Source organism: Chiloscyllium plagiosum, unplaced genomic scaffold (genome assembly GCF_037043375.1).
Source record: "Chiloscyllium plagiosum isolate Xiang-an unplaced genomic scaffold, Cpla_swu_hap1 HiC_scaffold_8, whole genome shotgun sequence".
Classification (NCBI taxonomy): Eukaryota; Metazoa; Chordata; class Chondrichthyes; order Orectolobiformes; family Hemiscylliidae; genus Chiloscyllium; species Chiloscyllium plagiosum.
Genome location: NW_028270146.1, coordinates 8,088,159 through 8,115,878, shown reverse-complemented (window position 1 = coordinate 8,115,878; position 27,720 = coordinate 8,088,159). Strand labels below are relative to the sequence as shown.

The 27,720-nt window shown below is 43.6% G+C and overlaps 1 protein-coding gene across 2 annotated transcripts in view; it reads right to left on the bottom strand.

The window, feature by feature from the left end:
- jag2b (jagged canonical Notch ligand 2b) overlaps window positions 1-27,720 on the bottom strand; it is a 256,596-nt gene that overhangs the window by 136,047 nt on the left and 92,829 nt on the right. For both annotated transcript variants that reach the window (XM_087989575.1, XM_087989576.1), the window contains exon 3: window positions 18,583-18,634. In XM_087989575.1, coding sequence (XP_087845701.1) covers window positions 18,583-18,634 — 52 coding nt within the window. The remainder of the gene's footprint in view (window positions 1-18,582; window positions 18,635-27,720) is intronic.

Below are 27,720 nucleotides of genomic sequence, written 5' to 3'. Positions count from 1 at the left end.
GTCACCAGGAATCAGCACCACTGAGAAGTTATAAAAACTCACGAGTAAAACATTCTTTTCACCTTTCGCAACGCTCAAATTGCCCTAAGTGCCTTATCTTTCAGAATGCCCTCGCTGTTGTACTGCAAAAAGTAAAGTGGAATGAAACCAGATCCAGAGCTAAAGCACTGTGCATAAATTTCCACTCTCTTCTATAGGAGTATTGTGCAATGCAATTGATTTAACAGATAATGCTTACAACATACATTCAATACAACTAGACCATGCAAGATGGGCACCGGGTGGAGGGGTCATGTAGCTCTAATTGTATATCTAACTTTTCATAAGTTTTGGGATATTTACTCAGCGTATGCCCATAAGCTTCAGAACACTGCAACTCAGGAGACTATTCAGCCCATCATGTCTCTGATATCTCCCTGAAAGCTATGCAAATTGGTCTCATTCTCATTGCTCTGTCCAACAGCCCTGCAACAGGTGATGGGATTTTTGCCCTTTCTCATTGAAATGCTTTTAATGTTCATTTATGGGGCATGGGCATCACTGGCCACACCAGCATTTATTGCCCATCCCTAGTTGCCCCTTGAGAAGGTGGGGGTGAGCTGCCTTCTTGAACCGCTGCGGTCCATGCGCTGTGGGTTGACCCACAATGCCCTTAGGGAGGGAATTCCAGGATTCTGACCTAGTGACAGTGAAGCAACGGCAATATATTTCCAAGTCAGGATGGTGAGTGGCTCGGAGGGGAACTTGAAGGCAATGGTGTATTTGCTGCCCTTGATCTTCTAGATGGAAGTGGACTTGGGTTTGGAAGGTGCTGCCTGAAGATCTTTGGTGACTTTCTACAGTGTGGTAATTCACCAAAGATTCTCAGATGTAAATGTATCCTTTAACTTAAATTATCTCAAATGTCTATCACTAGAGCTGTACGAATCCATCCTTTACTAAGGTCAGTTCACTTTAGCCAACTTTATACAGGTGCCCTTGTAATTGCCCTAAAGTTTAAAATACCAGTCTTATACATACTCCTTTCTCCCTCAAACTGAATGCAAAATTCAATATTATAATCACTACCCCCAAGAGGCTCCTGAACTACAGATCAGGAATTAATCTTGTTTCTGCATATTACCAGGTTGAGGATAGCCTGCTCGCTGGTTGGCTCTCAATGTGTTGCTTTAAGGAAATTATACTTAAAACATTAAGCACATCTATCAAGTTCCCTTTGCTGATCAGATTTTTCCAATCTACGCAAATTAAAGTCACCTATGATAATAGCTGTATTTTATTTACAAGGTCCGACTATGTCCTCCTGTGTCCTCTGTCCTACAACATAATTACCGTTAGATCTATAAACAACTCCCACAAGTGTCTTAACTTGGACATTTCTTCTTTCAAACTGATTATATAACTAGACAAAGAAGATAATCTCTCATTAAGTACAGTATTACAGTTTAAGCACAATACAATACCAAGTATTGCTTTCCTTAATTAACAGAGCTATTTCACCACCTTTTCTCAGCTTCTTGTCATTCTGAAATGTCGTATTCTTGATGATTTACATTCCAGCTTTGTTGTACTACTTGCAGCAAAGTATCTAAAGACCATCAAGTCATACACTAAAAACAACAGAGGTCAGACAGCATCCATGGAGAGGGAGCAAGCTAACATTTCGGGTCCAGATGACTCTTCCTCAGAGCTCTGAAGAGTCACATAGATTCTCTCTCCATGGATGCTGTCCGACTCACTCTGATCTCCAGCATTTGTTGTTTTCAGTGCAGATTCCTGCATCTGTAGTAATTTGTTCCGATCAAGTCATGCATGTTTATTTCTACTTCAGGTAAGCACTTTGGTGTGAATCCTACAGACACTTTGATACAGAGGCTTTAGTTCTGTCTTTTGACCATTTTTTGCCAATAAGGCTGGCCTTATCTGCTGGCATACTTAAGATGTATGCTCTGTCCCTTCTTGCTGCGCTCCAATTATCAGTACTCTTTGTTTGCTATCTCACTCTATTGTCTTGTCCTTTTCTCTAAGCTTAACACATGTTCCTCATCTCCGCCACTTAGTTTAAAACCATCTTTACCATCTTAGTTATGTTTCCATTTTAGTCAGTCATGCAAACTTTAATCACCATATATTAGACATTATGATGCTGCTTTCAATTTGCTGGCATCTGGAATCACACTGTTCTCAGATGTTAAAACGGGATCACTTGAAAAATAACTTAGGAAGCACTGCCTCATCTCTCAGCTCCCTCTTCTACATGATGTTGTACAGAACATTAAATATTCAAACCTGCAATTCTACACCGCGAAGCAAGTTTGCCAGAATTGAGCAATGTTGGACAGACACAGATTGAACAATGGCTGATAGTTTGCATTGACTGGTTCGGATTAATTAATTAATAGAACTCGTAGGGCCCGTGGCCTGGTGAGACACAGGCTGTTGGGGGGAACACAGAGGCAAACTATCAGTTTTCAATAGTCTCACAAAAAAACCAAGGAACAAAAGGGCAAAAATGCATTGCTGCATAAATGTTTTAAGAAGTTAATAGGTCCCAAAGCCAGCCTTTGCATGTTATGCAATTACTGGACAATGTTCATGTCACACTTCATTGCAGAGGATATCTGAATCCTTTTTGCACCTGGCTTCCCTTTCTCTATAGGGATTACGGTGAGTAGACAATGACTAATTATGAAAATGAATGAAAGCCTGTGCTTTTTACTCGAAGAAGTAATTTGGATCCTACGAGCAGTGAAAGCACAACAGAATCTAACCAACCGAGTTGTTCCCAAAGCAACTCTGGTCCCTATAAGGCAACAACTGACACTTGCACTTTTATGTTGAGCAAGAGGCATGGATAGGATAAATAAACAAAGTCTTTTCCCTGGGGTTGGGGAGTCCAGAACTAGAGGACATAGGTTTAGGGAGAGAGGGGAAAGATATAAGAGAGAGCTAAGGGGCAACTTTTTCACGCAGAGAGTGGTGTGCGTATGGAGTGAGCTGCCAGAGGAAGTGGTGGAGGCTGGTACAATTGCAACATTTAAGAGGCATCTGGATGAGTATATGAATAGGAAGGATTTGGAGGGATATGGGCCGGGTGCTGGCAGGTGGGACTAGATTGGGTTGGGATATCTGGTCGGCATGGACGGGTTGGACCGAAGGGTCTGTTTCCGTGCTGTACATCTCTATGACTCTAAGTTGCTATTACAGACAAGCACAACTTTTCTGTCACTGTAATCACTTGAAAGAAGAACAAAGCTGCTGAGTGGGATGTTGCAAGCCCCTTTCGGTCCATGCTGAGCGTCAGTACATGGAATGTGCAAGGCATCCCCACCTGTCTTTGCACATAACTTTGGAATTCCACCACATCCTCAAGAGACAGAAGACCCAGGAGCCTTCCTGATAATGCAAAACGACCTGGAACCACCACCTTGGGAGCTGACTCAACATTCCACAGTCCGTCTAAACTACACTCGTGACTTAAGCTGCAATATACAGTGGGATTGGTCTTTCACTTCAGACAACATGTTCTGTTCTTATAAGTGCTAAAAATCTACACTGAAGAGGGAAAAATTCAGAATTACACTTGGGAGTGTTACAAAGTCAAATGCATTCAAAGTTTACACTCATTTTGAAATATGCAAAATGGAGAAAATTACATTCAAATAAGATAAAAACACCAATTCTGAAGTACTTACAACATTCCCCACATGCCTCCTTGATAATAAGTACGATAGGTTTGACCCTCTTATTTTCCAATTCAAATTGACATTTCCATCAGGCACAATACTTCACAGCATCTTCAAAGTTCCCTCCCATTGGACCTTTTAGCTTAATATACTGGCTCATGCAAGGAGCGAGTGAGTTTATAAACCACAAACAATGAAAACCATTAAGAATGTCTTGGCTCTGCCTTGAGTACAACCCTATCTCCAAGTGAAATGGACAACACATTCCAGGAGTACAGCGGGAGCTTCCAATCCTTAGCATCACACTGCCAGCTTCAGACAATGAAATCTCAATCAAAGCAAAACCAAGAGCTGGGGCCTCCTGGAAGTTTTAAACTCAGCCGGTCTGGCAGCATCTACAAGGAGAAAGCAAGAGTTAACGTTGAGTTCAGCGACCCTTCTTAAGGGCTACTATCAGTTCTGAAGAACAGTCACTGGATCTGGATCATTACTCAGTTTCTCTCCACAGATGCTGCCAGACCCACTGAGTTTCTCCAGGGATAAAAGCTCAACATTGTCCAACAAGTTTCCTCATTCAGCACAAGCCTGTTTTATTTTAGCAAATTTATAAAGCAAAAGTGACGTAAATTATTTGGCTTCCCTAGGAATTAGGAGAAAGTGAGGACTGCAGATGCTGGAGATCAGAGCTGAAAAATGTGTTGCTGGAAAAGCGCAGCAGGTCAGGCAGCATCAAAGGAACAGGAGAATCCTGAAGAAGGGCTTATGCCCGAAACGTCGATTCTCCTGCTCCTTTGATGCTGCCTGACCTGCTGCGCTTCCCCAGGAATTAGCCATGTCTTCAAGTAGCATGCACCCAAGTCAGAGAGAGGCCCGAATAGTGCAGTGGGAGTGCCCCTGCCTCTGAGACAGGAGCTGAAGGTTCAAGTCCCAACTGCTCCAGAGGTACTTAATAACATCTCTAAGCAAGTTGACTAGGACGTTTTGTTTTGTACCACAGCCAAAGTCTCCTTGTGGTGCAGTGGCAGTGTCCTTACCACTGAGTTAGAAGGTCCAAGTTCAAGTCCCATATGTTCTGGAGGTATGGGTCATAATATGTCTGAACAATTTGACTAAAAAAAACTTGTACTCAAGTCAGCAGGATGTGAACTCAATTAATTCCCACCCATTATCTCAATATTTTTAAAGACCAAATTCCTAAGTAGCAGTGAGGGAGTGCCGCACTGTCAGAGATGCTGCTGCTACATTTGGAGTATTGTGCACAGTTTTGGGCCCTATATCTCAGGAAGGATATACTAGCGTTGGAGCGTGTTCAGAGGAGGTTCACGAGAATGGTTCCAGGAATTAAAAGCTTAACATATGAGGAACGTTTGAGGGCTCTAGGTCTGTATTCAATGAAGTTTAGAAGGATGAGGGGGGATTTAATTGAAACATACAGAATACTGAATGGCCTGGACAGAGTAGATGTTAGGAAGATGTTTCCATTGGCAGGAGAGACGAGGACCCTAAGGATAGCCTTAGTCTCTAAGGACAGCCTTAGAGTAAAGGGGAGACCTTTTAGAACGGAGATAAGGAGAAACTTCTTCAGCCAGAGAGTGGGGAATCTATGGAATTCATTGCCACAGAAGGCTGTGGAGGCCAGGTCATTGAATATATTTAAGACTAAGGTAGAAAGGTTATTGAGTATCAGGAGGATCAAGGGTTACTGGGAGAAAGCGGGAAAATCAAGTTGAGAAACCTGTCAGGTATGATGGAATGGTAGGTCTGACTCGATGGGCTGAATGGCCTAATGTCTGCTTTTATATCTTGCGATCCTTCGGACAGAGTACCTACCCTGATAGTCGTGTACGAAAGATCTCAATTCACTCTCTGAAGAGTAGAAAATCCCAGCTGATGACTTTTCCATCACTAGCACCCAAATGTGTATCATTTATGTGACACTTACAAAGCACCAAGACAATAAAACATGAAAAGCATGACATAATGCAAGTTATAGGCAAAAGTCAGGACTGCAGATGCTGGAGAGTGGCTCAGTGGTTAGCACTGATCCCTCACAGTGGCAGAGACCCAGGTTCGATTCCCGCCTCAGGTGACTGGCTGTGTGGAGTTTGCACATTCTCCCCGTGTCTGTGTGGGTTTCCTCCGGGTGCTCCGGTTTCCACCCACAGTCCAAAGATGTGCAGGTCAGGTGAATTGGCCGTGCTAAATTGCCCGTAGTGTTAGGTGGATTAGTCAGGGGTAAATGTAGGAGAATAGGTCTGGGTGGATTGCTCTTCAGAGGGTCGGTGTGAACTTGTTGGGCCGAAGGGCCTGTTTCCACAATGTAGGGAATTTAATCTAATTAGAGTCAAGATTAGAGTGGTGCTGGGAAAGCAGAGCAGGTCAAGCAATTTCCGAGAAGCAGGAAAATCAATGTTTCGGGCAAAAGCCCTTCATCAGGATTAACTGTAAAGGGCTTATGTCTTTAAGAAATGTGTTACAGAAATGCATGCTCTCCCTCTTTCTGGATCACATTAACTGTATTCAAATAAAAATGAAGAATCTCTCCGCCCCCCCCACCTTCTATTTGATCCTGGGATTGACCACACACTCACTCTCAGGTCAGAATTGGAACAAGAGAGTTTAAATGTGGAACAAAAAACTCTACCACTCAAAACAGGAACCAGCTCTTCATGCATGACCGACAAGGTATTGTGTTGTTACCATGTTACTCACACAAACTTATCAATGTTTTAAAACATAACTGGTGTCAGCCTATGTAAGACACAGTGGTGAAAGTCTAACCAGGTGAAAAGGTAGACTCTGAACAGCGACATCCACAAACAAGATTACAAAAACAGAAGCTGGCCACAGATTCAAGACTGGTTTGACTGAACAAAACCTCAAACTTCCTCCAACCTATTGTCTGCAAATTCCCACACCCTTATGTGGCAAAAAACTGGGCATCAAAGAGGAAGGTCACATCTGGCAGCAAGACTATTCCCAAACCTGGAGTCGATTTAGTCAGGGTGTTGAATGTAACAGAAACTTACAAAACAGGAGCAGGAGTAGGCCATTCGGCCCCTTGAGCCTGCTCCGCCATTCAATAAGACCGTGGCTGGATCACACACTGTTTGGTCTTTCACCCTTTTGATGCCTAGGAAATGAATCTAAATGTTTTGAAGAAAGAGTTAATGTTTTTGCCTCAACCACATTCTGTGGCAGAGAGTTCCACAGGCTCCCCACTCTCTGGGAGAAGGAAATTCTCATCTGAATTTGAAATGGCTTAAGAGTGTGATCCCCTGGCTGTGGACTCCAGGGTCATTTTGTCTTTACCCTGTTTAGTCCTGTTAGAATTTTATAGGTTTCTATGAGATCCTACATCATTCCTCTAAACCCCAGTGAACATAGTCCTAACCGAAGCAGTCTCGCTTCGTACATCAGTCCTGTCATTCCAGGTCTCAATCTGGTAAACCCTCACAGCACTTCCTCCATCGCCAGAACATCCTTCTTCAGATAAGGAGCCCAAACTGTAAACATTTCTCCCTGTGTGATCTCACCAAGTCCCTATCTAATTGCAGCAAGATATCCCTGCCCCTGTACTTGAACCTTCTCACTATGGAGGCCAATATACCATTTACCTTCTTCACCGCCTGCTGCTCCCGCAATGCTTACCTTCGGTGAATGGTGTACAAAGAAACCCAGGTCTTATTGCAGCTCCCCCTTCCCCAATCGGTCACCATTCAGGTAATGACCTGCCTTCCTGTTTTTGCTGGGAAACTGGATAACCATACTTAACCAGAAGAGCAATTGGCCTGAGCATCAATGTGCAAGTTCATTGGTTCTGAGGAAGGCTCACTGGACCCGAAACGCTAACTCCGTATCTCTCTTCACAGATGCTGCAGGCCTGCTGAGTTTCATCATGCTGGGGTTAGAGAAGGAATGGAGGCACCAACCGATCTGACCCTCTCTCCCCACAACAGCACATCCGCTGCTTTTCAATAAAGATGCTTATAATTTAAAAATTGGATTTAGGCGCGGTTACATATAGAGAGCACACACTTTAAGGGAAGGAAACCTACCACAGTTCATCTGGGCCTGTATGTGGTTCTAGTCCTTCACCAATGTGATTAATCTTTAACTGTACCCTGGTAAACTACACAGCTGACTAGGGTAGGAATAGGTCCAGTCAAGGATAGTAGTGGGAAGTTGTGTGTGGAGGCTGAAGAGATTGGGGAGACACTGAATGAATACGTTTCGTCAGTATTCACTCAGGAACAGGACATTGTTGTCGATGTGAATACGGAGTCACAATTAATTAGAATGGATGGCTTTGAGGTATGTAGGGAAGAGGTGTTGGAAATTCTGGAAAGGGTGAAAATAGATAAGTCCCCTGGGCCTGATGGCATTTATCCTAGGATTCTCTGGGAAGCAAGGGAGGAGATTGCAGAGGCATTGGCCTTGATTTTTATGTCCTCGTTGTCTACAGGAGTAGTGCCAGAAGACTGGAGGCTAGCAAATGTGGTTCCCTTGTTCAAGAAGGGGAGTAGGGATAACCCTAGTAACTATAGGCCAGTGAGTCTCACTTCTGTTGTGGGCAAAGTCTTAGAGAGAATTGTAAGGGATAGGATTTATGAACATCTGGATAGGAATAATGTGATCAAGGATAGTCAGCATGGTTTTGTGAAGGGCAGGTCGTGCCTCACAAACCTTATTGAATTCTTTGAGAAGGTGACTAAGGAGGTGGACGAGGGGAAAGCGGTAGATGTGGTGTATATGGATTTTAGTAAGGCGTTTGATAAGGTTCCCCATGGTAGGCTACTTCAAAAAATACAGAGGTATAGCATTGAGGGCGAGTTGGAGGTTTGGATTAGGAATTGGCTGGCTGGAAGAAGACAGAGGGTAGTAGTTGATGGTAAAGGTTCATCTTGGAGTGCAGTTACTAGCGGTGTTCCGCAAGGATCTGTTTTGGGACCATTGCTGTTTGTCATTTTTATAAATGACCTGGAGGAGGGGTTAGAAGGTTGGGTGAGCAAGTTTGCGGATGATACGAAAGTCGGAGGAGTTGTTGATAGTGAGGAAGGATGTGGCAGGTTACAGCGGGATATAGATAAGCTGCAGAACTGGGCAGAAAGGTGGCAAATGGAGTTCAATGTAGCTAAGTGTGAGGTGATTCACTTTGGTAAGAGTAACAAAAAGATGGGGTACTGGGCTAATGGTCGGATACTTGGTAGTGTGGATGAGCAGAGGGATCTTGGTGTCCACGTACACAGATCTTTGAAAGTTGCCACCCAGGTAAATAGTGCGGTGAAGAAGGCATATGGCGTACTGGCTTTTATTGGTAGAGGAATTGAGTTCCGCAGTCCTGAGATCATGTTGCAGTTGTATAAGACTCTGGTGCGGCCGCACCTGGAATATTGTGTGCAGTTTTGGTCGCCATATTATAGGAAGGATGTGGAGGCACTGGAACGGGTGCAGAGGAGGTTTACCAGGATGTTGCCTGGTATGGTCGGAAGATCGTATGAGGAAAGGCTGACGCACCTGGGGTTGTTTTCATTGGAGAAAAGAAGGTTTAGGGGTGACTTGATAGAGGTGTACAAGATGATTAGGGGTTTAGATAGGGTTGACCGTGAGAACCTTTATCCACGTATGGAGTCAGCTATTAGAGGGGGCATAGCTTTAAATTAAGGGGTGGTAGGTATAGGACAGATGTTAGGGGTAGGTTCTTTACTCAGCGAGTCGTGAGTTCATGGAATACCCTGCCAGTAGCAGTGGTGGACTCTCCCTCTTTAAGGGCATTTAAGCGGGCATTGGATAGGCATATGGAGGATAGTGGGCTAGTGTAGGTTAGGTGGGCTTGGATCAGCGCAACATCGAGGGCCAAAGGGCCTGTACTGCGCTGTATTCTTCTATGTTCTATGTTCTAGCTGTATCAAAGTCGGGGGGTTTAGAAAGAGGGCCCAAGTAACAGGACCATCTTTGGGAGACTAGGAAAGAGGGGTAAATACCAATTTTCTCAGCAGTATATGCATATTGACAATTAGCTGTAAAAAGTCTCTGACAGCTAACAGCAGAGTTTTTCTTCTGAGTTTACACTCCCTTAATAGGCAGGTAAACACCTTCATTATACAGTGGTGTTCAACCTGTTCGCTATTCTGACAGAAGGTGGAGAGAGGTTCTAAGGTGCCTCTCCATGGACACAGACATAAGCTGATGATGTAGGTCAGGCTTAACCCGAGGGACCCGACACCAACTACAAAACGAACTAACCAAGGGACACAGGCCAGCCTATAGTGATTGCCACCTTTAAAGATACACATTTGGCAAGTGTAAGGTTTTGTCTGCGGGGTACCAAAAGCAATGGAAGGCAGTGACTGCAACTTCATACCTCCCCACTAATTCACCCTTTTTCTTAAATTTGCAATGCGGGGAGCTTGATCTCATTTGGCTGCACAGCTAGTTTGAGTTGCACAGCGACACCAACAGCATGGGTTCAGTTCCTGCATTGACTGAGGTTACCATGATCAACTCTCCTTCTCAACCTCTCCCCTTGCCTGAGACGTGGTGACCCTCAGGTCAATGTGAGAGCAGCCTGGGATTGTGCTGACTTTAACAACCGAGATGCAGCATTAAAAGACTGAGGTGAATCACGTCTGTTATTAACTACAGACAGAAATTCAAGACCAACAATGACAAATTTTATTTTTTGCTGATTTTTCAGTCAAATAGAAACTCACAAACTGCGGTGGTGGGATTTAAATTCTTCCTGTGTAGGTTATCCAGTAACAATCCACTATATTGTGTAAGCATAATGTGGGTAAAGCAACATGTTGCAGTTGGGTCTGTGCTGTTGATAAAAGAGGTACAGAGGTATTTACCAAGACTGCACTGCCGAGTGGATAAACAACTCGGATTATACTCCTCAGTCTCTCCAAGTAATTTCATTGAAGAGGCAACAGATGGAGCAGAGGGAAGGGAGATGAAGAACAAACAGTCTAAATCGCCTTCAAAAATATACACTTCGTGAGATTAACAAGACTAGCAAAGAAGATGCATTTCATTTTGTCACTGACTGGAAGTCAAAGGAGTCAGTTCTGCTGATCAATTGGTCGTTAGTTACAGATTACATCCCTCCAACATTTGCTATTTAGGTATTTAAAAGTGGACTCTTAATTCATCCAGGACTCCATGCAAGTCTAGTTATTGAGCACATCACCCTCTCACTGACTGCTCGCTGCTTGTATTTCACTAACACTGGGTGCAGTCCAGCCTGTTGCATCATCAATCATTAAAGACAATCATGGGAGGCCAACAGGAGAGCACTGCCAATCCAACTGTTCATTGGCAGCAAGGCCTCGGGGATATTTTCCAGATCTCCATCTATTCTCAGCTCCTGCAGGGAGGCAATACCACAGGAGAGGCTGGATACCCAGATCAGGAGCAGCTCCTGGGTCTGTCGTAATTTCTGCCCCAAAAAAGTAACTTCTGCATAAAAGCTCTGAAACAACGCTCAAAAGATTGATTTGATACCACTGCCAATGCCACCTCGAGTTGGGTAAAGCAATTCAACCTCCTTTATCAACACAACACAAAGTCTTAGTTGACAGGAAACAAAGCAGTGATTTCCTTTGTCACTGTTCTTAAAGGAGTTGCCTGTCCAGGGGCCGATGGATGATGTGAATTGAGCCAGGATAGGGCCTGTCCCTCAGAAATGGGACAAAACAGAAGACAGGCTGTTTTTTCCTCTTACCTCCATGTGACCCACTTTGAATCTCATTCCCGGAGGTGAGATTTTCCTTCTGCCTGTCAGTGAGGCAACACAGGACAGAGCTTATAGTGATTGCCACCTTTAAACATACACATTTGGCAAGTGTAAGGTTTTGTCTGCGGGGTACCAAAAGCAATGGAAGGCTTTTGGTACTCCGCAGGGGTACCAAAAGCTAAATTAACTAGCTAAATCGCAAAAGCACAGGTCAAAATCTCTATTGAAAACTAATGCTGGGGCACAGTTCGGAATGAAAGCATAAAATGGAAAATACTGAATTAGCCATCCATTGTAATGATATTTTTCCTTCCCACTTAATAGAAGGCAAATAGTGTGAAAAGCTCCATTCCTCAGTGTTAAAAGTACCACGTCGTCAAATCAGGAGAACAGCGATTAAGGAGACAGCGATGAGATGAAGCATAATCATTGTAACTCACTATTATTTCATGTTGTTCTCTGTCTCCTTCCCTTGCCCCTTCTATTACTATGAAGGCACTTCTAATGGTCAGCCAAACCTCTCAATATACATCGGGATACAGGAAAGTATGATGATGGATGAAGCTGAGGGAATGCGGGGTTTGTATTAATAGATGTGGTACAACGATGACTGTTTCCCGACAGGAGGAAGGCTAATGTTAGAAACTCAAACGTTCTCTCTGTTTCTCTCCATTCATTCTCAGCACAGGGCACTGTCCATGTCAGAGACCCTGCCAAGTAACTGTCTCACACATGCACGGTCTAAAATATCACTAACAAAGTGGCATTCACAAAACCACATAGGACGATTCAGCAGAAAACAGATCCATGATGGACAGAGGACACATCATCCATGGTTTGTGGGGGTGCACAGGGTTGTTTCAGGAGATGAAGGCTTACCAACCCAATGCAAAGATACAAATACACTTGACATAACAAGCTGCCATTCAACCCATCGTGTCAGGCTCTGTCTTAAAGCTATCCAAATAATGCCTTGTCCATCCTTCACAGTGGTACATAAACAGAGAGATTCTGCTCAGCCTCTAAATCCGTCATTAATACAGATGGTGGCCAATCTGTTCTTTAGTCCATAGTCCAGCACCCGCCCTCCTCCACAATCCTCAACTTCCTTTCAAACAATTCTCAGCCCAACTCAGCATTGAATATTCTGCTTTCTCCATAACACTGCGAATGCTTCCTCTCCATCATTTACCCAATTCTCTCTCGATAGTTATTCAATCTGCTTCCACCCCTCCTTCAGACACAGTGTTCAGGCCACAACTCACTGGGTTAAAAAAAACATTCCTAACTTTCCTCTGGTGTGCTTTACCCAACTCTCTTTGATCAGTCTCCTCTGGTTATCAAACAGTCTAGGCGGCGGAGATAGTTTCTACTCTAGGAAAGCCCGTCGTGGATTGAGAGTGAGGCTATTTCCATAGCTTGCTTGAGCTTTACACTTCTCCAACTCTACAACCTAGAGCATGCTCCTCCACTGTATTCAGCTATCTGGGCACGATTGGAATACTAGGAGATAGTGAAGAATGCAGATGTTGGAGAGTCAGAGACGATAAAGGGTGTCGCTGGAAAAGCACAGCAGGTCAGGCAGCATCCGAGGAGCAAGAGAGCTGATGTTTCGGGCATAACCCTTCATCAGGATTGGGGAGGGGAAAGGGGGCTGAGAAACAGATCTTTGCGGACGGAGAAGGATCCTATTTCTCAGCCTCTTTCCCTAGTCCTGATGTAGGGTTACGCCTGAAATGCCGACTCACTTGCTCCTTGGATGTTGCCGGACCTGTTGTGCTTTTTCCGACTGGAATACTTCCATTAAGACTCCCCATAAACCTTTGCTCAGCAGAGAATCATCTCAGCTGCCCTGGTTATGACTTGATATTAACGGAACAGCCTCACCCCAATAGAATGCTGATAAAATCTCCTCTGAGCCTCTCACTCTCAAAGTCCTTGACATCCTTCCTACAGCGTGGCGCCCAGAACAACAGACAATAGTCCGGCTCAGGCCCGGCTCGTTATTTCTAAAGATCGAGTACAACTCTCTGGCCTCTATTTTTGAAGTCAGGATATTTTTTTCTCTCTATAAAAACCTTCAAAGTGTTCTGCCATCTTCACCGATTTAAGAATTGGAGCAGGGGTGGAAATCACATCAAAGCCCATTGAACATTGTGTGAGCTGCTTCCTATGGGATCTTAAAGCATCCCTCGAAAACATCTGCCACACCACTAAACCCGTACCTCACACTGGTGTTATGTAGTTCAAAACACTCTCAGCACCAGCCAACTTCGGAAAAGGACAAAGATCTAGAATTAGACTACCCAGTGCCTTTCACACCTTGTTTAGAGTTGGAACACATTCCATTTTTTTTTATATAGATATTTAAGATTACTTTACACTGTGGAAACAGGCCCTTCGGCCCAACAAGTCCACACTGACCCGCCGAAGCGCAACCCACCCATACCCCTACATTTACCCCTTACCTAATTCTACGGACAATTTAGCATGGCCAATTCACCTGACCTGCACATCTTTGGACTGTCGGAGGAAACCGGAGCACCCGGAGGAAACCCACGCAGACACGGGGAGAACGTGCAAACTCCACACAGTCAGTCGCCTGAGGTGGGAATTGAACCCAGGTCTCTGGTGCTGTGAGGCAGCAGTGCTAACCACTGTGCTGCTCTTTTTAAAAACACACTCACTATGACGATTAGGATTTAAACCAAATTACAGGGCTAACCAATCCTCTTGGGAGCCAATTCTTCTGAAAATGTTTGAAACTCAGCAACAACTTACATTTTTAAAAGCACCTTTAATATCCTGAGACGATTCACTGAAGTATTTATAAAACCTGACAGTCATGAGAAGCTACTGGGACCAATGACAAAAAGTTTCCTTAGAATTTGGTTTTAAGCAGCATCATAAAAGGAGGAGAGAGACAGATAGGTAGAGGGGCTTAGACAAGGAGTTCCAGACATTAGGGCCCAGATAGCTGAACACAAGGAAGCCGCAGTAGAGTCATAGAGCTGTACAGAACGGAAAAAGACCCTTCAGTCTAACTTGTCCATGCTGACCACATATCCTAAATTAATCTAGTCCAATTTGCCAGCATTATATCCCTCTAAACCCTTCCTAATCATATACCTATCCAGATGCCTTTTAAATGTTGTAATTGTACCAGCCTCCACCACTTCCTCTGGCAGCTCATTCCACACATGCACCATGCTCGCTGTGAAAATTTCCCCCTTAGGTCCCTTTTAATCTTTCCCCTCTCACCTGGCTTTGATCTCCCTCACCCCAGGGAAAAAAACTTGGTCTATTTTTCCTATCCTTGCCCCTCATGGTTATATAAACCTCTATAAGGTCACCCCTCAGCCTCCGACGCTCCAGGGGAAACAGCCCCAGCCTGTTCATCCTCTCCCTATAACCCAAACCCTCCAACCCTGGCAACATTCTTACAAATCTTTTCTGAACTTTTCTTTCAATCCAGGTCATTGCTGCTGCATTTTGAAAGTGTTTTAAGTAACTTTCCAGTCGCGGTCCTGAGTGGATGGTGGTGAGGCTGAGGCAGAATGATCGTTTGCATCAATAATTTCTATAAAATTGGACCTGGGATTTGTAGATCTGCCATGTGCCTATCCTGTGTTGGATCCAAATCTAAACCATTTCATGTTTCACAACATTCTCCCGATAGCATGAAGAATGCTGAAGGCTGCAGGTTTGCAGGGGTAGAGAGAGAGAGAGAGATGGGAGAAGAAGGGTAAAGCTCAAGGAAGTTACTCAAATTGATTGGCTAACAGGGACAAGCATTTTAAAATTGAGATGCTGCAGATTTGGATCCAACACAGGTTAGGCTTATAGCTACAAATCCCAGATCCATTTTATAGAAATTATTGATGCAAACGATCACTCTGCCTCAGCTTCACCACCATCCACTTAGGACCATTTCCTGCAAAGTTACTTAAAACACTTTCAAAATGCAGCAGCAATACCCTGGATTGAAAGAAAAGTTGCACTTATCACCAAGTCAAACATCACCTTAAAGATCTTCATAACCATATCCTTATAATGCACTCATGTGCCTCTATTATTCAGAGTATACTCGCCTCAGGCATTCTATGATCTGTTAAACTCAATAGCATCCTGAGCAGCAATTAGAGAGGTTCTCCCATGACTGCAGTTTTGTACGAATAACCTCAGCTGTTTGAAAGTGGTTCCCTCTTCCATTGAGATACTTGCCCTCTCAATCCTGGACCACAAATAAAAATTGCCCAACTGGAGAATTCCTGCAGTCTCTGTTGCAAGTACTTTTTTTCACCTTCTGGGTCACCAGAGCTCACTGCTAACCTGTTCTGGAATGCCACACGGACATCCCAGCAATCACAACCATCACCATTTCAGAGAGGGAACATGGAAAGCAATAACCAGCGAGGCGTCCATTCCTTGGAACTGGATACAATGGGGGCCAGGGGTTCAGGGATGGGAGAAGGCAGGGAACATTATGTTCTTGTACAAATTTAAACCCAAAGCTAAAAACAGCACATTCCAACCCCAGGAAACAGAACACTTGGTCTCATATGGTGAAATCTGGAACAAGTCAGCATCATTTTAGGATAGGGGATAATAAACTGAGATGAGGAGTAATCACTTCTCTCAAAAGGCCACAAATCTGTGGAATTCACCGAGTGTGGAGGATGCTGGACATGGAGTAAATCTGAGAAGGAGATTGGCAGATTTTTAACTAATAATGGGTTAAAGGGTTATGGAGAGCAGGCGGGAAAGTGGAGTTGAGGCTGAGATGAGACCAGCCATGATCATAACAAATGGTGGAACAGGCACGAGGGGTTGAATGGACTCCTCCTGCTCCTAGCTCTCATGCCTATCAATTGGTGCCAATCTTTTTTAAGATCATTAAATCTGCAGCAGGAGAATGCTATTCGGCCTATCATATTCAGTCTATTGCTCAATTCGATTATCGCTGATCAGACTGTAGCAATCTCGACCCTCCTGTCGACCCTTCATACTGCAGTAATTCTAATCTTAAAAAACGAGCACGACAAGCTAAAAACAGCACACTCCAACCCCAGGTTTCGAACACAATTCAGGTTATTTCACTTCAAACATTTTCTCAGCATTTCTCAATGTGAACAACTGAGTTCTAAAGTAAAAGGAAAAGCCTGGATTCACAACTTGGTTATGAAACCTTTCAAAACATCTTAGATTCAAAACTATAAGGTAGCTCAGAAGACAGGCTTTCAACACAGAGTCTTCCCTGGACAAAAACCAACCTGCCCCGTCCCACTCCCCCCAGCCATTGTGCTGTACCTGATATGGCAGGGTCAGACACAGAGTAAAGCTCACTCTATACCGTCACATGAAAAACCCTATGATAGGAACAGCAGAGTTAAAATACAGCGTAAAGCTCCTTCAACATTTCCTCCAAACACTCCCAGGTCAGACTGTCCCCATCAAAAACTCAGGGTAGGGACAGCATTGGGTTAGACAAAGAGTAAAGCTTCCTCTACACTGTCCCTAAACACTCCAAAGACAGTTACAGCACAAGGTTAGATACAGAGTGAAGCTCCCTCTGCATTGTCCCTGTCAAACACTTCCAGGACATGGAGAGCTTTGGGTTAGATACCGAGTGAAATCCCCTCTGTTCACATCAAACACTTCCAGGATAGAGATCGCACAGGATTAGTTACAGAGCAAAGCTCTCTCTACACTGTCCCCGATCAAACACTCCCAGGACAGGGACAGCACGGGGTTAGATACAGAGTAAAGGTCCCTCCACACTGCCCCCATCAAACACTCCCAGGACATGGAGAGCTTTGGGTTAGATACAGAGTAAAGGTCCCTCCACACTGTCCACATCAAACACTCCCAGGACAGGGACAGCACGGGGTTAGATACAGAGTAAAGGTCCCTCCACACTGTCCCCATCAAACACTCCCAGGACAGGGGCAGCACAGGATTAGATACAGAGTAAAGGTCCATCTACACTGTCCCCATCAAACACTCCCAGGACAGGGACAGCACGGGGTTAGATACAGAGTAAAGGTCCCTCCACACTGTCCCCATCAAACACTCCCAGGACAGGGGCAGCACAGGATTAGATACAGAGTAAAGGTCCATCTACACTGGCCCCATCAAACACTCCCAGGACAGGGTCAGCACAGGGTTAGATACAGAGTAAAGGTCCATCTACACTGGCCCCATCAAACACTCCCAGGGACAGGAACAGCACAGGGTTAGATACAGAGTAAAGGTCCCTCTACACTGTCCCTATCAAACACTCCCAGGGACAGGAACAGCACAGGGTTAGATACAGAGTAAAGGTCCCTCCACACTGTCCCCATCAAACACTCCCAGGACAGGGGCAGCACAGGATTAGATACAGAGTAAAGGTCCATCTACACTGGCCCCATCAAACACTCCCAGGACAGGGTCAGCACAGGGTTAGATACAGAGTAAAGGTCCCTCTACACTGGCCCCATCAAACACTCCCAGGGACAGGAACAGCACAGGGTTAGATACAGAGTAAAGGTCCCTCTACACTGTCCCTATCAAACACTCCCAGGGACAGGAACAGCACAGGGTTAGATACAGAGTAAAGGTCCCTCTACACTGTCCCTATCAAACACTCCCAGGGACAGGGTCAGCACAGGGTTAGATACAGAGTAAAGGTCCCTCTACACTGTCCCTATCAAACACTCCCAGGGACAGGAACAGCACAGGGTTAGATACAGAGTAAAGGTCCCTCTACACTGTCGCCATCAAACACTCCCAGGTCAGAGTGAATAAGACTTGAATGGAATCCCTGCAACTGGCAGATGTTTCAAATTCGGGAAAGAAAAAGTGTGGGGGTGGGAGAACTACTTAATTTGTTTTCTTTTAATAATACTGGAAGCCTAATTGACACGTGTGGATATGGAATCGACACCTAATGAGTCACTGTAGAAAATTCCAGCTATTTGAATTTCCCTATTGAAAGCATGTCTGGGCTCCTCAAAACATCTCTGCCCACCCAAATTCCAACGTACCCCTGGTGAACACATAGCAACATGACACACCTTCACAAAAAAAACCTGTGAATCCAGGGCTGATTTTCTATGGGTTTATGCCTGGGCACGTTTGCAAAATACCTCAGGAAAAGGTGGTTAGGGTACTTACCAGCTGTTGCATTATCTTGGTCCCATGCTTCGACTATTAACGTGTACGACCTCTGGAAAGGAAAGGAAGAAAATAATGTTTCATTAGAAATTAGTTACAGGCTTAAACTGTGGCAGCAACTGTGTTAACAAAAGGAGTCCTAACATCTCACAACACAACTTGATGTCGTTTTCCCCACAGCTATAATGGGAGATAGTGCAATAGTTATCCCCAGATTGGCAATGTAAAACAAACGATTGATTTGGTCATTTACCACATCGCAGAACCACGCCATGCACTGATTTACACATTATAGCAATTACTACACTTCTAAAAACTTATAACAAGATAGAGACAGATAGAGACTGTGAAGTATAAACACGAGTTTTCCTCATAGCTCACCCAGGCAGGTAATGATTTTAACACAGACCAAGATGAAAAATTCAAAGAGACCTGTTCTGTCCAAGCAAACTTCACTCATTACAGAATTACTCGTATACTGTGTCAAGAAATGCTGTTTCTTTAACAAACAAATTTAGAACTAAATGTACTGTTAATGACACAATAGCACCTGCTTTGAACATCTCCCTAGGTATTCTACTCCATTAGATTGGCCCCAGATTGACTGATACAAAGAATAATTCAGATTTCTTCTCAACTTATACAGACCATGTTCTCTCGTGTGGAAAATGTGGTCAGGATCAACATTACCAAGAGCTAACAGAATTTTAACAGCAACTGCAAACATATCACCTCACATCATTATCCATTCCAGTGAGAACATGTTCAGTTTATACATGACGATGTGGGGCACAGTAGACAGTGACTGCTCCGGACAGAGTCCTGGACTAAATGATCTGTGGACTTGTATTCATATAGCATCTGAAGATTTAAATTTAGTAATTTCATTAAAAAGTCAGTTTCAGTGAAGGAAATGACTCCAGATCCATAGCAATGCAGTTGACTCTGAAGCACCTTCTGAGATGGCCAAGAAAACTGCTCCAGTTGTGAACAAGCTGGTGACTCACCACCTGAAGGGCAATTTGGAATGCGCAATAAATGCCGGCCTCATCAACAACATTCATATCCAGGCAACAGACGAAGAAAAACTAATCCGATTCTTCCATTGACTGAATCATTCCAGTTGCTTTCTCCTGTATTTCCACTCCAGAATGTGAACAGGGAAACAATGGTATTATTGCTAGGCTATCAATCCAGAAACTCAGCTAATGGTGAAATTTGAATTCAATATTAAGAAAACAATCTTGAATTAACGGTCTAATGAAGACTCTAATGATGACCCTGAAACCTAACGGTTCACTAATGCCCTTTAGGGAAGGAAACTGCCATCCTTACCTGGTCTGGCCTACATGTGACTCCAGATCAACAGCAACATGGCTGATTTCTAACTGCCCTCTAAACCATTAGGGATGGGCAATAAATGCTGGCCTGGACAGAGATGCCCTCATCCCATGAATGAGTTAGCAATGAGTAAACTCAGTCAGCATTGCAACAGAAGGTACGCTGCACTCTGTCCGAATGTTTTACAGTAGAAGCACCAATTTTAGTTGCTGCCTATTCTTCTATGCTAGTAAATAATTAAACTCCAGAGAGCAGAGACTTCAGTTACATTTAATAATCCTGCCTTAATGGGGGGCACGGTGGCTCAGTGGTTAGCACTGCTGCCTCACAGCACTAAGGACCCGGGTTCGATTCCAGCCTCGGGTGACTGTCTGTGTGGAGTTTGCACATTCTCCCCGTGTTAGCGTGGGTTTCCTCCGGGTGCTCCGGTTTCCTCCCACAGTCCAAAGATGTGCAGGTCAGGTGGATTGGCCATGCTAAATTGCCCGTAGTGTTCAGGGATGTGTAGATTAGGAGCATTAGTCAGGGGTAAATGTAATAGGGTAATGGGTCTGGGTAGGTTACTCTTCAGCATGTCAGTTTGGACTTGTTAGGCCGAGGGGCCTTTTTCCACACTGTAGGGAATCTATGATTCTATGAATCCATACCAAAGATAATCATGTTAAAGATGTAAGTGACCCGTGCAATGTTTCAACCAGTGCACTGCCTTTAAGACTGTCTTTAGTATTACCAAAAAAAAACATTCTTCAGAATATCAGAAAGAGGATCAAAATTACCTCCTGAATTTAGAGAAGCAAATTACATGGATTTCTTTGAATTGCATTGCTAGATATCATCGATATCTGGAAAGATTTAGGCTTAAGAATATGGGTTCAAAACTAAGGGGAAACAGCGAAAGTTAAGAATTTCAAAGAAAAATAGGGAGTTGGAGCAACATTTACTTTTCCATAAAGTGACCACAAATTAATAAAATGGTCATAAAAACCTAAGTGGCTCAGCTGTGAAGGGAACATGCCAGCTTCATCTATTCTAACCCATAGAGACTTCAAGTGTGATCTAACTAATGTTCGGTACAGGTTTACCAAATGTTAAATTCCTCTCCCTCAGCAAAGAAATCAGTTTTAACTTTTCTGTCCACCAATTCTCTTTGCACTCAGAGCCCAGTTCATTCTAAACCTTTTCAAATTACCTGTATCAATTATCTTGTCTTCAGTTGGGCCAGTCATTTTATATCAACACTAGACTCTCACAAGATAACCCCAATAAACTCATTCTGACACCACTCAGAATTCCCAGCGAAACAAGAGATTGAGTGCCAGTGCAAAGAAAAACTCAGATTTGAAGTGTGATTGACGAAATCTCGAAAATTAAAACAGCCAAAGATGGAGAAATGGCTCACTTTTTCACTCGAGGTAACTGAGAACAGCATACCTCACAGGGATTGCTAAAACACCACAGTACCATTCATACCAGTGCAAGTCCAAACACAAAGACAGGCTTGTATCTACACCGCTCCTTCCTACAAGTTGTGGTCTGACTTGAAACCATTCTCCAGGTTAACCATTCCCATTCCACCTGGTTCCTTCTGTACCTAAAGAAAGGCTCCTCCGATTCTCCTCATTTCAACAACAGTCTTAGTTGTTTAGGCCTTTCGCTCTAACCTTTAGCTCTTCACCAATTAACATAGGATCATTTCTGCATAATTGCAAAAATTTTGTTGTCACATTTGATTTGATTTCTTATTGTCTCATGGGCCTAAGTACAGTGAAAAGCTTTGTTTTGCATGCAGGATGGGCAAATCACACCAAAGTGCATTAGGGTAATGGAACAGAGCGAGGAATTCAATGTTATGGCTGCAGAGAACAAAGGAGCAAAATCAACATTAAATTTGAAATTTGAGAGGTCCATTCATGAGTCTAATATCAGCAGGGAAGAAGCTGTTCTTGAATCTGTTGGTTCGTGTGTTTAAGCTTTTATACCTTCTGCCTGACAGGAGAGGTTGGAAGGTTGTATAACCGAGGGATCTTTGATGATGTTAGATTAGATTAGATAGATTAGATTACTTACAGTGTGGAAACAGGCCCTTCGGCCCAACAAGTCCACACCGACCCGCCGAAGCGCAACCCACCCATACCCCTACATTTACCGCTTACCTAACACTACGGGCAATTTAGCATGGCCAATTCACCTGACCTGCACATCTTTGGACTGTGGGAGGAAACCGGAGCACCCGGAGGAAACCCACGCAGACACGGGGAGAATGTGCAAACTCCACACAGTCAGTGGCCTGAGGCGGGAATTGAACCCGGGTCTCTGGCGCTGTGAGGCAGCAGTGCTAACCACTGTGCCACCGTGCTGCCCATGTTGATTGCCTTTCTACGGTAACAAGAACTGTAGATGGAGCCAATGGTTGGCATGTCTGATAGTCTGGGCTGTGTTCACGATTTTCTGTAGTTTCTTATGGTCCTGGGCAGAACGGCTGCTATACCAAGCTGTGATGTACCCACATTCACCTGCTTTATTGTAGGGAAGGGAAATAGTGTTCGACAAATTTATTAAAAAGTTATTTGAGGTTGTAATAACCAGGGTTTGAAACCAGTAGACGTAGTGCATTTGGATTTCCAAATGGCACACTATAAGAAGCCAAATAAAAAAGTTGCTATACAAGCCAAGAGTCCATGATGTAGAGGCAATATATTAGTAGAGAGATGCTAATTGGGAACAGATTCAGGGCTCATTTTAGCCACTAAGCAATGAAGTGCCACAGGGATTAATATCTGGGTTTCAACTACTTCGAATAATTATTTATAATAATTTAAGGAATTTGAAGAACATTCAAAAAAACAAATTTGCTAATGAGATAAAAAAGGCCACGAGACTAATTTGAGAGGATGATACAAAGGCTGCAAAATTAGGTAAAGTGAGTGTGGTAAAATCTGGCAGATTGAGTGTACTGTGGGCAAAAGCTGTACATTTTGAAGAATAGAAAAGTACATTATTTAACCAGAGGGACATGAAAATGTTGCAGTACTGAAGGATGTGCACACAGGTTAACATGCAGGTACAGCAAGTGATTGGGAAGCAAGTTGAATATTGGCCTTTAATGCAAGGTTGGAGCGTTATACTATTAGGTGAGTCCTATTACAACTATACAGGGCATTAGTGAGTCTGCATCAAGAGGTCTGTGTTGTTTTGGCCTCCTTATTTCATAAGGAATGTGCCTGAATTGGAGGCATTTCTTCATTAGCCTATTCCCAGATTCTAGGAACATGGGGAATGGGTAATGAGTGGTGGCCAAATGGTCTATTGAATGGCACAGCAGGCTCCAGGGCAATGTATTCTTACAGTGTTGTAGCCAAACTAAACGCAATATTCAAATTGCAGCCTTAGAACACCATTAACAGTAAAATACCCCAAAAATGTCACAGGGCTGTAATCTTAGGAATATCCTGGATGTACGGCACAAAAAATGGATCATTCAGCTTAACCAACCCATGCTGGTAATTCTGCTCCATTCAAACCTTCTCTCATCTTTTCTCATTTAAATCGAGCACTGCAACTCTCTAATCCTTCCTGCCTCCAATGATTGTCTGGTTTCTCTGTAAATGCATCGATCCAATTCACTTCAAGTGCTCTCTGCAACGGCAAGTCCCAGATTCTCACCACTCTCTGGAGAGACACATTTCTCCTACATTCCCCATTAGATTTCTTGATGACCATCTTATATTGACAGCCTCTTTCCCACAAGAGTTCAACAGGGGTCACAACTGAAAGGTATAGAAAGCAAGAATAGGGGACTGAGTTGGATGATTAGTTGTGATCGTAATGTGTGGTGCAGCAGGTAGAGGGATCAAATGGCCTGTTCCTGCTCCCTTTTTCAATAAAACTTCAAGAAAGAGGAAACATTCTGTTTGTACCAAATCTATCAAAACCTATCCTAACTCTCAAGACTTACTAAAGATCAGCCCTCAGCTTGCTTCCTTCTCGAGAACAGAACCAGCCTTTGCTGATATGTATAACTGCACCTTCTGCTATCATCCTTTTAAATCTTCTCTGCACCAGTGCTTCAAGATAAGAATCAAACAATGTACTTCAAGTGTGATCTAACTAATGTTCGGTACAGGTTTACTATAACCACCCTTTTTTAAAATCAACTCTCCCTCTAAAAACAAACCCTCTAACTTGATTTGCTTTGTGGTCTCTTTTCTAGTGCAGTTTTAGCAATTAATGGACATGCACTCCACATCCTCTTGTTCATCCAAATCACCTAGATTTGCATCTTCCAGAGGAAGTGGCCGATGCAAGTATAGTTACAACATTTAAAAGATATTTGGGCAGGTACTTGGGATTGGAAAGGTTTAGAGGGATACGGGCCAAATGCGGGCAAGTGAGACTAGATTAAATTTGGATATCTGTTCAGCATGATGAGTTGGACCGAAGGGTTTGTTTCCCTGCTGTACGTCTCTGTGACTCTATAAGAAATCTTACTATTCTTGCCAAAATGCACTCCCTCACTTACTTCATATGTCAAGTATTTGTCAACTCTGAAAGTAAATTAATGTCCCCCTGTAAATTGTGGTAGGCCTTCTCAGTACTGACTATCCCAAGTTGGTATTCATTCCCATTTAGCAGTTGGATATACCATTGCTTTCCCATTCTCACATTCCAATCACTTAATCTGCACAATCAGCAGCCGCTCCCCCCCAGCACTCCACCCCCACCATTATTGCATAAATGCAGCCCCCTCCCCACCTCGCATCTGCTCTGATGGAGGGTCATCTAGACTCAAAAGGTTAGCTTGTTCTCTCTCCATGGATGCTGCCTGTCCCGCTGTGATCTGTTGTTCTCAGATTTCAGCATCTGCAACAATTTGACCCCCCCCCCACAGTTGGTTTCAGCCACAAATTTAGAAATTGTGCTTTTGATTCCAAAGTCAAAAATGATTAATGTAAATAGTAAACAGTAGTGGTCCCACAACTGATCCTTGTGGAATCAGGATGGAGGTGGCAGGAGCAGTTTGGGTTAAGATGAGAAATTGAGATAGGTAAGAAGTCACTTGTGGGAATACTGTACAAAGCCTAACTGCAATCACATGGGTCAATGGACTATAAAAGGAAGGAATAAAAGGAACCCGTCAGAAAGATATGGCAATGATATGGAATAATCAGGTGGACAAAGGAAACATGTATGAGTTCATGGAATAATTTCAGGATAGGCCCTTGGAATGGGCCTGATGAGGGGCTTTTGCCTGAAATGTCGATTTTCCTGCTCCTCGGATGCTGCCTGACCTGCTGTGCTTTTCCAGCACCACTCTAATGTAGACCTTGGAATGATACATTCAGGAGCCAATGAGAGACTAAACAAGACGTGGGATCGTGCTGAGATAGGTTAATGAACTTTACAACAAAGGGCTCAAGATCGAAGCAATTAAAATAATTGAATTTTAATGTTCAGTTCGACAGAGGGGAGAAAGGGTCTGAGACTAGTTTATTAAATGTAAAAGATGGCAATTATACTGGCACAAAAGCAGAACTAAACTGGTAAATTAACTTCAGGAACAGGTCAATAGAAATATTGTGGCAGGCATTTAAGGGTCTACTTTTGTTACACACACACATGAAACATTTCCAGAGCAAGAAAAATACAAAGGGACATCTCACCATCCATAGTTTACCATCAAAATTCCAAATCATCTCAAATTTAAAGAAAAAACATACAACTTACAAAGGTGGACGGAATATATAGAACAGTGCAGATTGACTAAAAATTCACAGATCATATAATCCCTGCAGTGTGGAAACAGGCTATTCAGCACATCAAGTCCACGCCAACCCTCTGAAGAGCAGCCCTGCTGGACCCACCCCCCTAACCGATCCTTGTAACCCTGCATTTCCCATGGCTAACACCACTGGCCTGCACATCCCTGAACACCATGGGCAATTTCCCATGGTCAATCCACCTGACTTGCAGATCTTTGGACAGTGGGAGGAAACCTACACAGACACGGGGAGAACGTGCAAACTCCACACAGGCAGTGGCCTGAGGATGGAATCAAACCACATCCGTGGAGCTGAGAGGCAACAGGAACGATAAGGAAGTTAGCTAGAAAATTCTGGAAAATGGGATCAGTCTAGTGGGTGGCACAGTGGTTAGCATTGCTGCCTCACAGCGCCAGAGACCCGGGTTCAATTCCTGCCTCAGGCGACGGTCTGTGTGGAGTTTGCACATTCTCCCCGTGTCTGCGTGGGTTTCCTCCGGGTGCTCCGGTTTCCTCCCACAGTCCAAAGATGTGCAGGTCAGGTGAATTGGCCATGCTAAATTGCCCGTAATGTTAGGTGAAGGGGTAAATGAAGGGGACTGGGTCTGGGTGGGTTGCACTTCGGCGGGTCGGTGTGGACTTGTTGGGCCGACGGGCCTGTTTCCACACTAAGTAACCTAATCTAATCTAGTTAGGTGGTTGTATTTGAGCAATGCAGACTCAATGGGCCAGAGTACTAGAGAAATCTAGATAGAAATATAAAACTATATAGACAGAAGTTTCTACAGATATTTACAGAAAAGGAAAGTTAACAGAGTGAGCACCAGACCTATTGTGTGTGTGTGTGTGTGTGTGTGTGCGTGTGTTGGGGATTAATAATGGAAAATAAGGAGATGGCAGATGAATGGAACAAATGCCTTCACTATACAGGTACAAGAAATACCATAGAAATAGCTATACATTTAGGAAATGGAAGGGAGGGAGGAACTCAGGGAAGTGGTGAGAGTAATACTCTCTGACAAGTCCTGGAGTACTAGTGGACTTCATTCTGGGGAAGGTCCCATTTGATTGGAAAATAGCAGATATAGCTCCCTTATTCAAACAAGAAACTATTGGTCAGTTGGCTTAACATCTGTCAAAGAAAATTGTTAGACACTATTAATAAAAACAGCCATAGCAGGTCATGTATTTCAAGGTAACCAGGCAGAGTCAACATGGTTTTGTGAAAGAGAAAGCATACTTGATCAAAGCTATTCGAGTTTTAAAGTGGTCATGTGCTGTGGGCAAATTGGAACACAGTGGATATACTGTCCTAAGTTTTCCAGGGGGGATTTGATCATGTGTCACCAGGTTATTGTTGAAAATAAAGGTTCACCGTGTAAATTAGATAGCTAACAGAAAATGGGTTATTTTCCAGTCAGCCAGGTGTAATCAGTTGCCACTACAGGGATCAGTGTGGGGGTTTCAACTTTTTAACAATTTTTCTATATGACTTGGGTGAAGAGACCAAAGGTAGTTTATAAATTTGCTGTCAACTGCAAACGTGGTAAGTTGTGAAGAGGACAGGCAGAGGCTAGAAAGGACACTATTAGGTTAAACGAGAGTGGACAAAGATCTAACAAATAGGACTATAATGTTGGAAAATGTTAACGTATCCAAAATCTATTAGCTCAACGGTGAGAGATGCAGAAGGATCTGAGTGTCCTTGTGCATGAATCACAAAAGGCTGATATGCAGACACAGCAAGTAATTAGGAAAGCTAATGGAATGCTGTCACTTATCATGAGGCTAACTCAATAGAAAAGTACAAGATTATGTTTCTGTTATACCGAGTATTGTTGAGACTACGCTGGTTAATTCTCGGTAATTAAGGAAATCAAATGCTGTCAAAGAGTAGGTGGAAACGAGGAGGAGAGGTTACAATCAGATCAGCCTTGAGCTTATTAAATGGCAGAATGTGATCAAGGTGCCAAATAGCCTACTCCTGCTCCTAACTCTCACACTGGTGTGAACAATACTGCCCACCTTTGCTGTTCTGA